Source organism: Squalius cephalus (assembly GCF_949319135.1).
Source record: "Squalius cephalus genome assembly, chromosome: 1".
Lineage (NCBI taxonomy): Eukaryota > Metazoa > Chordata > Actinopteri > Cypriniformes > Leuciscidae > Squalius > Squalius cephalus.
This window is the reverse complement of record NC_137122.1, coordinates 40,191,793-40,202,095: the sequence shown is the minus strand read 5'-3', so window position 1 is coordinate 40,202,095 and position 10,303 is coordinate 40,191,793. Positions and strand designations below refer to the sequence as shown.

The 10,303-nt window shown below is 35.0% G+C and overlaps 1 protein-coding gene across 3 annotated transcripts; it reads left to right on the top strand.

Moving 5' to 3' along the window:
• Positions 1–1,246: 1,246 nt before the first annotated feature.
• On the top strand, positions 1,247–6,363 carry prf1.9 (perforin 1.9). Of its 3 annotated transcripts, none has more exons than XM_079862572.1 (5): positions 1,247–1,293; positions 3,244–3,802; positions 4,234–4,372; positions 4,455–4,672; positions 5,478–6,363. In XM_079862572.1, exons 2-5 carry the CDS (start codon positions 3,273–3,275, stop codon positions 6,355–6,357), a joined length of 1,767 nt encoding a protein of 588 aa, XP_079718698.1. In that variant the 5' UTR covers positions 1,247–1,293; positions 3,244–3,272; the 3' UTR covers positions 6,358–6,363. The 3 variants fall into 3 exon arrangements, with proteins under 3 accessions (XP_079718698.1, XP_079718699.1, XP_079718700.1); XM_079862573.1 differs by having other exon boundaries at positions 1,263–1,293; positions 3,247–3,802; XM_079862574.1 differs by lacking the exon at positions 1,247–1,293 and having other exon boundaries at positions 3,223–3,802.
• The last annotated feature ends 3,940 nt before the right edge of the window (positions 6,364–10,303 follow it).

The following is a 10,303-nucleotide window of genomic DNA, read 5'->3' as shown; positions in this document are numbered from 1 at the left end:
GCTGTGACATAAAAGAATTGTTGCTTCTTTTTACCACGGTTCTTTGAAATGAATGGTTTGAAACAAACGATTCACAGAAATGAGTCAAACTTGCCACCACTAAAAGCAAGTATAGAGCAAATAATTACAAGTGTGGGGCTCTGCAGACCCCTGTCTCAAACTGGAGCACACTTACCATTAATAAGGGTGGGCATGGAATTTTGACATTCAATGAATGACTATTTATTTATGGTGCGTCTTTTAGAGCAGACAACCTTTTGTCTTATTTTCTCTGACTTTAGTATGCTTAAAAGTTAATTATTGAATAAAATATTCAATAATATAAAGCTCTTCACATGCTTAAGCTGTGGGTTGTTTGAGCAAACAGTTGTCTATTTTTTTGTTTAATTGCACATTTATTTTAGCAACAAGGCCCTGAAACAATAAGTTGTATGGAGGTCAAAACATACTAATTTCTTTAGTATTATTTTAACATCTAATGCAACACAATTTTCACCGATTTTAGTGCTATTCTCTCTCTGGCTATTTTAGAGATTTAAAAGTAGGTAAAAAATAATATTAAACACACACACACACAAGCTTCACACATCACACATCTAAAATTTCCAACCACTAGATGAAAAGCTAGTTATTTTTATGAGTCATGATGCAAGACCACAGAGACCACAATCAGGATGAGCTTATTTATCAGAGTATTATATGCATGTATTTGCATATAATCAATACAAAAGTTCATCAATACAAAACAGGTCATTAAAAATGGTGCAAAAACAGTTAAATTGAATATAGATATAGAATTTGCCTTATATATTCATATTCATTTAAACTTCAACATTTATGGTTAAAAAAGCATGAATTATGCATGCATAGTTCATGCATCAACTTACTATTTGCATTGTTTGCAGACCTCAACCAGCAGGAAGGGCTGTTTTAAGTGAGAGTTTGATTTGCATCAGCTTACTTTCTTTGATTGTTCAATTTTGCATATAATTCAGAATGTCTGTTTCTGCAATTAAAAAGATGATAATGGTTATTGTGAGTATAAAGTGTTGCTGAAATCAAACCACATCCTTTAGTCAAGCAACACCTTTTACACATGTTCCAACCTTTCACTCATTTTTTCTCTACATTTCACACATGATGAGTCAGTGACCATCTAAGTGAAAATGTTCTCAAACCTGTCCAGTGATAGGACATATTACCTCTTTGTTTTGATATAAATATGAGCACAGCACAGTACCTCTCAATCTGCATGCGGGAGGCTCTCAGATTATGATTACAGCGACCTTCCAGGTAAGTGAAAAACAGCCTAAACTCACTTCACTGTGAATGAGCATTTGCTGAAAGCAAATAAATACTTAAAGATATTTTTTGATACTGACCTCTGTTCCTGTAAAACAAAAAAAAGTTTTTTTTTTTAATGATGATGAAGCTTTGACAGTGTTATTGGTTAAGGTTAAGGTATACTTTATTGTCCCAAAGGGAAATTTGACTTGGGCTCAAAAAACATAATAGTAAAATACTATTAATTAACATATATTACACATAAATTAGAGAGAGAGAGAGAGAGAGAGAGAGAGATGAGCTAAATATGTCCCATCACAAAGCCATAATTCATAACTATAAATCCTATAAAAAACTATTTAAAAAAAAACCCAACGTACTTAGTGTTATTTAATTGCAGAAGAAATGAACAAATTCTTAAACCATTTTAATTGACAACTTGGTATTTTTAATTTCCTACCCGATGGCAACATTTCAAACTAACAGTTCAGGGTGTGTGTTGTATCAGAATCTTGTATGCCTCCCTCAGCATAGATTTTTCGTACAAGGTCTGGAGATAAAAAGGTTGTATTCTGCCCATGATGGATGGATTTCAACTGTACTGCCAAATTACCATACCAAAGGTTTATTCTGTATCACACCACTCAACAAACTGGTTAATTTCTGGTTAATAAAAGAGTGGTAAAATGAGATGTCTTGATTTTTATATAATAAAATAAGAATAGCAGTATCGTAACTAAATTTCACAAAGTAATTGTTAATGCTTTTGCTCACACAACCATTTGTGTACAGTGTGAAGAGAAATGGGGAGCTCAGCTCACACACCCTTGAGGGACTTCTGTACTGATAGATTGAGAGTCAGAAATCATCTTATTAACCTTAACCCGTTAAAAAAAGAAAAGTACCATTTTATAATACAAGGATTTACATCCATCTGTTTCAATTTCTCCAGTAATAAATGTGGTTGCAAAGTGTTAAAAGCTGAACTAAAGTCAATAAAAGAAGGCGTGCATATAAATATGTCCTCCAGATGTTTAGGGACTAAATGGGTGATACTTCCTATCGTCCGTACTCGGTTACTTCACTTTTCATTAAAGAAACAATATTTCTCAAATCATTTCATTACAATTGATGTTAGTGCTACAGGTCTATAATAATTATTCTCAGACGGATGGGGCTTTTTTTGGAATTGAAGTGATCACAGATCCATAGTGCAGGAACTCTATGCGAGTCCAGTGAATGCTGAAAGACTGGAGTAAGTTCTACAGCACAAGTTGTCAAAAGGCGTGCAGAAATCCCATCACGTCCTTTTGATTTCTTTGTGCATAACTGATGAAATAGTAATTTCGCCTTGGAACTATCCACTAATTTAGTGCCCATATTATCTGTCAGAGAGCCTATAACAGATTTACATTTATCAGAGAAATCATTAATTTGAAACCGAAGATAAAACTAATCGTTCAGTAGCCTTCTGTAAATCATCGATTGTACCATATGTGGTCTACTCGATTCCATATTAGTAACAGCCTTCATTGTGTTCCATAGTTTTTTAGAATTTGAAGTGGAAAGCTCAATAATATCCTTCTGTCGTCCCCATACTGATTCTACATGCTAACAATATCATAGTGAATTGGTAAGCCATCAAAAATCAAATGCTAAAATCTTATTATTATTATCTATACAAAAAGTTTAATTATAAACAGAAAACTTATTTTTTAGTTAGTACATTTCTACATAATGAAGGGTCAAGAATACACTAATCCCACACAAAGATTTTGTTTAGGACCAACATATGTATATACATGTATGTATGTATGTGTGTTTGTGTGTGATACCCTGATTTTATATTCATTTACTATATGAAAATGACAGATTAACAATATGAATATTGTGCATAATAATCAGTGATTATAATCAGGGTTTTTTTTCAACCTCATTTTTTATTTATCTATATCACAGCAGGATAATATCACACACCCAAATTCGCAATGATTCCTCTAGCTATCCTGTGGTCTGGGCTTCTTCTGCACCTTCCTCCTCCAACCAGCCCAGCATGCTTTCTGGGTAAAGAAGCAGAGTGTCAAGATGCCGATTTTATACCAGGATCTGACTTGGCTGGAGAGGGTTTCGACATTACTAAGATGCAACGCCTGGGGACTTTTGTCATCGACATGAGTAAGTGGGAGCTCAAGAACAACACGTGTAACCTGTGCAAAAACCCATTCATGCAGAACAAAAAGCAGAAGCTCCCGGTGTCCGTGGTTTACTGGAGGGCCACCCAAAAGTGCAGCAGTTCAGTATCCAGCTCCGTTTATGAGTCCAGCGAGTCCCTGGTCAGCTCCAGCACATCCTCTGTTGAGAACAACTGGAAAACTGACCTGAAAATAGGCAATGTGGCGAATGACATGTCGCTGATGTTGGCTGGAACTGACTCCAAACTTGCTGAGTATTCAATGAGGAAGACCAAAAAGGACAAGTTCAGCTTCATCAAACAGTCTGCGTCCTGCGAATACTACAGGTAAGACTTAATATATTATAAGACAATAATATATTAAATGTTAGGTACAATATACTTATTGTATTACAAAACACTTTTGATGCTATTGAGGTGGGAAACGGGTTAGAGACAGGTTTTGTTTGGGAAGGGTTAATGTCATTACAGAAATGAATTACAGCTGTAATTGCATGCAGGTATTTTTTTTAAAATATTAGTACAATGTAAAAACACGCATGCACAATAAGTTAATTTTATCAAATTCTTATTTTAAATCTTACACAGTAGTTAAAGACACTCAATATATATATTGAGTGTCTTTAACTACTGTGTATATATATATATATATATATATATATATATATATATAGGTCAATTGTTGTGATGAGCATCATGGTTTATTGTTTACTGTATGTAGATTTTAATGTGCAGCAACTATAAACTATTGTCTTCAGCTACAGCATTGCCAGCCGCTCTCCTTTACATCGTGAACTAAACCACGCATTCACAAACCTTCCAGAGACGTATGACAACCAAACAAAAGAAAGCTACTTGTCACTTGTTGAAAAGTTTGGCACACATTACATTGTCCAGGTAAATCCAAAGAAATATAAATGCTTATACATACTGCAAGGTATATTTTTATTTTGACACTTGCGCACTATTGTTCTTAAAGGTGAAAATGGGTGGAACTGTGCAATCTGTGACCAGTGTCAAACAATGCATGGCTACTCTACAGGACGTCAGTGTGGATGAGGTTAAAACATGTCTGAACGTCGAGGCATCTGCAAGTGCAAAGATGAGGATCAGTGTAGACACAGCATACCAACACTGTAAACAGGCCAAAGACAAAAAACTGAGCACGCACAGTTTTGCAAACAGTTTTAGTGACAGGTTTGTGCTTTGGCTTATGAGACCATGACTCTGAATAAAAGACTAGTTGGCTAAACATTATAATCTGATATAAATATTAGTTATATATACTGTTCAAAAGATTTTTTTTTTAAAGAAATTAACTTTTATTCAGCAAGGATGCATTAAATTGATCAAAAGTGACAGTAAAGACATTTATAATATTATAAAAGATTACAATTATTGATGTAGATCTTTTTGTTAACTTTTTATTCATTAAAGAATCCCACCACAAAATATTAAGCAGCACAAATGCAACGACATTGATAATAATAAAAAAATGTTTCTTGAGTAAAAAATCAACATATGAGAATGATTTCTGAAGGATCGTGTGCACTGAAGATTGTATTAATCTTAATAATTAATCACTGTAATAATTTTCAGAGTAATGATGCTGACAATTCAGCTTTGCCATCACAAAAAATAAATTGCATTTTAATATATAATAAAATAGAAAACATTTACTTAAAAAAAGTAATAATATTTCACAATATTACTGTTTTTACTGTATTTTTGATCAAATAAATGCTGAGCATAAAGACTTCTTTCTAAAACATCTAAATCTTACCTGCCCCAAACTGAACAGTAGTATATTTTCTTTTGTTCATTAATATAATATAATATAATATAATATAATATAATATAATATAATATAATATAATATAACCCCAATATTATATTATATTATATTATATTATATTATATTATATTATATTATATTATATTATATTATATTAATGAACAAAAGAAAATATACTTAATTCATTTTCTTTCTTTTTTTTACAAGGTTAACTGAAATCACTGGTGGCCACACTCAAGACACTGAGCTTCTCTTCTCAGCCAGCAATGACCCTGGTGCTTACACTCAGTGGCTCTCCACAGTGCCAGAGACACCAGATGTGATTTCCTTTTCACTCAAGCCCCTCCATATGTTGCTGCCAGTCAAGAACCCAAAATATGGGCAATTACGCAGGGCCATTCGTGACTACATACTGCAGAAGGCCCTTTGGAGGAAATGCTCCTCACCTTGCAAGGCTGGTGTTGCAACTAACCCCAAGGAACCCTGTGTGTGCAGCTGTCATAACAGCCCTGGAGTACAAGCAAACTGCTGCCCAACACAGCGCGGACTTGCTCGAATTACTGTAACTGTGACAAAGGCGACCGGTCTGTATGGAGATTACTTCACACAGACTGATGGGTATGTCAAAGTCCTGAGAAATCACAAGGTCTTTCTAGGGGAGACAACAGTGATTTGGAACCAAAACTCACCAACCTGGAACTGGAAGTTTGATCTCGGCAGCTTCGTTCTCTCTCAGTTTGGCGGTCTGAGGCTAGAGGTGTGGGATAGAGACAACAAGTGGGACGATGACCTCCTGGGGGCGTGCAACATACAACTAACAGCTGGCGTAAAAAGCAACTTCTGTACACTCAACCATGGTTTGCTGTACTACAAGACTGATGTAACTTGTGGTCCTAGTTTAGCTGGCTCCGAATGCACAGACTACGTGGGCTCTCCAATGTCTTCCCATCTGGAGAAGGCATACATGTCACGACATGCCCTGCCCATCCCGAAAGATGTGCTGGTGGGAATGGGGGTGCTTTTAAATGAGCGCCGCTTTCAGTTCAGTCAGACCAGTGATCCTAAAAGAAAATCCCAGATTTTGTGAAAGCACAACAAAAATATAAAAAAAAAAAAATCAAAAATATAATTGTAATAATTATATAAAAAATACAAATTTGTGTTTTGCATGTCAGCATTTGCATTTTATAACTGGTATTTGTTTTCTTTATATAGATCTTTGATATAATAATTACGATAGTCCACTTTAGGCAATCTACTGACTATAAGTAACTTTGCAACTACATGGCAATAGTAGACAGTCTGCTTAATATCTACTAATTGTGATGGTCCCCCAACAGACATCTGACCTGAAGTAACTGCAAGTACAAGTCAACTTATCTGCTTACTGGAACTCCAATCCTAACCCTAACCAAACAGTCAACCAATACTCTGAGTTGGTTAATATGTTGCAAATTAATGAGTTAGTTAGTTGTCATGTAGTTGAAAAATGACTTAAAGTTAGTACAATGTCAAAATAAAGTGTAATGTTTTTCTATATTTCACTATATTTTCAGATTTGTAGTTGCTTGCTAATTTGTGTGGTTAATAAAACAATGAAAACAGCAGATTAAGTGATTCATGTCATGCATGGTTTTTAGGTTGCTGAACTGTGAAAACCGTGTAGGAGGTTAGTCGACTCTAGTGTTTAATACCACAAGAGGAACTATGTGACTAACATTAACACTGAAGCACATTTAACATTTAGTAAAGTTGTGATCTGACTAATTTTGTGTTACGGTCAGGGTCTGCATGCTCCATGTTTTAACAATGCACAGGTCAATGTGTCTATGATTGCTCACATGTTCCACTGATATGTTGTCTAGTCCCCCCAATTCACCACAGAGCATATTCAGCGCTGCAGTGGCTATTCAAGACCACATAATTCCTCTGAACTCAAAAGCGTATACCCTCACTTACCCACGACAGATGAGTGTGTATTTTTTATTGGTAGCACATAACGGTAAAGCCCACCCACAAACTTAGGTTTATATGTCATGCACATCCCCTCTCACACATTATTCACAAACGCCCGTCGGACAAAACAGAGTAGCTGAAGGTAAGAAGAGACTTTTACATCCCCCTTAAAAGAACATAGTGCTTTTTTCTTGCTGGTTAAGCTTGTCATGCCCATGATGTAATGCAAAGGAAATAAGCATTACATTATTATGTATTATAAAATTTTTTTTTTTTTTTTTTTTTGTTATTCCTTATAATCCCTGGCGAGACCCACTAAATTGTCTCACAAATTCAATAAAACAAACTACTATACAATATAATTATCCCTTTTAATGCACAACCCGCTGTTATTAAAAAACCTGCAGCACAAGGCATCCATCCTGTTATGAGAAGTCATCCTGTTAAATCCTGTCTTGTTAATATTTCAAAATGAGTTAGTTGTTTTAGGGACTACAGTTTAAAAGAATTATATAAGGTCTTCAGAAGTGTCAGGTAAACTACAACAATTCCATTTGGTAATACTTCAAATTTAATTTAATTTCATTACATTATACGTTTTGAATATATATTAATAATTTTAATGTTTTAGACTATATCAAAGTATTACTCTGCTCTCCAGATGCTCGTGGCAATACACAATTGATTTCTAATGACATATAGGAAGAGATAAAATACATTGAAGTATACAAATAAATTTTTTAAACTTTACATTTTATTTTCTTGTTGACAGGATGTGAGTAATTATCTATATAATAATTGTGTATTTTGAGTGCGTGGGTTTAAATCTGTTATTTTTCTCACTGCTGAATGTATAATTTTATAATGCCTTGTGAAATTCCAATAAAAAAAAAAAAACTTTCATGTTTTTCAAAGGAAAGAAGAGCATCCATACACCTTATTTCAACCCATTTTACAGAGATGTGGGCTGGGCTTGTTATTTACCTCTTTCTGCCCATCGTGCAGTCATGCACTAAAGGTAAACCGAATGAATGTGCAGAAGCAAACTTCGCCCCCGGGTCCAACCTTGCCGGAGAAGGATACGATGTGACCAAGATGCAGCGCAAGGGAGCCTTTGTCATTAACACAGATGTCTGGAGGCGAAAGGATAAATCATGCATTCTTTGCATGAACCCCTACATGGACGGGGCAAAGCAAAGGCTTCCCATATCTGTGGTGGACTGGAGACCCAGCCAAAAGTGCAACATACAAATATCAAGTTCCCTGTACCAGTCCAGCGAGGAACTGGTCAGCTCCAGCACCTCCTCTATTGAGAACAACTGGGGGGCAAGTTTGGGAATAGATATTGGCCAAAATACAGGTTCATTCATGATGGCTGGAACTAATTCGAAACTTGCGGAGTACTCGATGGAGAAGACCAAAAAGGACAAGTTCAATTTCGCCAGTCAAAGTATTTCTTGTGCCTTTTACAGGTGTGATAGTTTCACTGATTCCCGCCTTCCTTGACAATTTATTGATTACTTTATTGATTATAAAGGAAACAAATGAGTAACATTATGTAGTCTTCTTCTATCGCCTCTAACATGGGGTTTCAATGTCTACCTACAGCTACAGGGTCTCCAACAAGCCTGTTCTCCATTCTGAGTTCAAGCGCTCTGTAAAGGAGCTTCCCAAGACATACAATCTTGGTTTCAAACCACGCTTCTACAAGTTTATTAACACCTATGGAACCCATTACATCACTAAGGTAATTTTGGTTTCACCCTCTTTTCAATAACTTGTGTTGTATGGCTTTCAAAGGCCCAAAATGCTTCAACAGTAAAACACAATGCAAGTCAAATCCGTTATTAGAAGTGCCTAGATTACATTTTTCTGATTTTTCCAGGTAACTCTTGGTGGAAGCGTACAGTCTGTGACCAGTATCAGACAGTGTGAGGTCGCTCTACAGGGCCTAAGTGCGGATGAAGTGAAGATATGCTTGGATGTGGAGGCAAATGCCAACGTTCGAGGCAAAGTAGATATGAAAGCTGAATCAAAGCACTGTGATGAAGACAAGAGCAAAACAGAGCAAAAAAGCAGCTTCTCCAGCCGCTTTAATGACAGGTGACAATAAGGACGCACTTATGTTTTGTAGTTCATAGATTGTAATATTGTCCTTCACTGAAAAAAATGATTCGTTGAATTTAATAAAAAAAATTATGGTAAGTGGTTGCACACAATTGATTTTAGCTACATTTAAACAAATGCATTAAGTTGAACTTAATCAATTTTAGTTCAACTTAATGCATTTGTTTAAATGTAGCTAAAATCAATTTTGTGCAACCACAATTCAACGAATCATTTTTTTTCAGTGTTGCTCATGCAAATCAACAGTAGTGATGCACAATGTATCAATACAATTTCACATTTTATATTTAGATTAGCTCTGCCATGATCTAAAACTCACAAAGTTAATCTTTAAAAACAATGATTTAATAACACTGTTAAATGTAATATTTAGCAGATCTCAAGTTCAGTGTCCATTTTTCACATTGTACATTATAATGTTGTGACGCCTAAATTCACTTGTAGCATTTAAAACTACTAATTTAAAATTTTGTGATTTGTTTTTTTTTTTCTATTTATTTATCTTTTACCATATTTTTTTACATTTTCATTTTATCTAAACATTCTTACATCACGATACATTTACTTGAGAAGCAACATGACAAGATAAGTAAACTTCAAAAAGATGTGCAAAAAAGTTTGAGCATAAACTCATAGCCTAATTTTGATACATTTATCAGAAACAAGACATACTATATTATGTCATTTTGCTTCTCAAGTAAATGTATCTTGATTTTAGAATGTTTAGATATTTGTGCCGGAAAACAAGACAAAAATTCAGAGTAAGAAATTCATTTTTTCACAGTGAACATGAAAAAAATGATTAGACAGAACTTTAATATTGATGCATCCCTAATTAGCAGATCACAAATTATCATTGTTTTCCATTCAAAGGCTGACCGAGGTCACTGGAGGTCACACCACAGAGCCCGAGCTCCTTTTCTCCGGAGGAAAAGACCCGGCAGCGTACA

What these genes read in the sequence shown, in the direction of transcription:
- prf1.9 (XM_079862572.1), top strand. Translation starts at nt 3,273, where the DNA reads ATGATTCCTCTAGCTATCCTGTGGTCTGGGCTTCTTCTGCACCTTCCT. An exon ending in GCGTCCTGCGAATACTACAG is followed by an intron (nt 3,803 to 4,233) that starts GTAAGACTTAAT and finishes TATTGTCTTCAG; the next exon opens with CTACAGCATTGCCAGCCGCT. An exon ending in GCAAACAGTTTTAGTGACAG is followed by an intron (nt 4,673 to 5,477) that starts GTTTGTGCTTTG and finishes TTTTTTTACAAG; the next exon opens with GTTAACTGAAATCACTGGTG.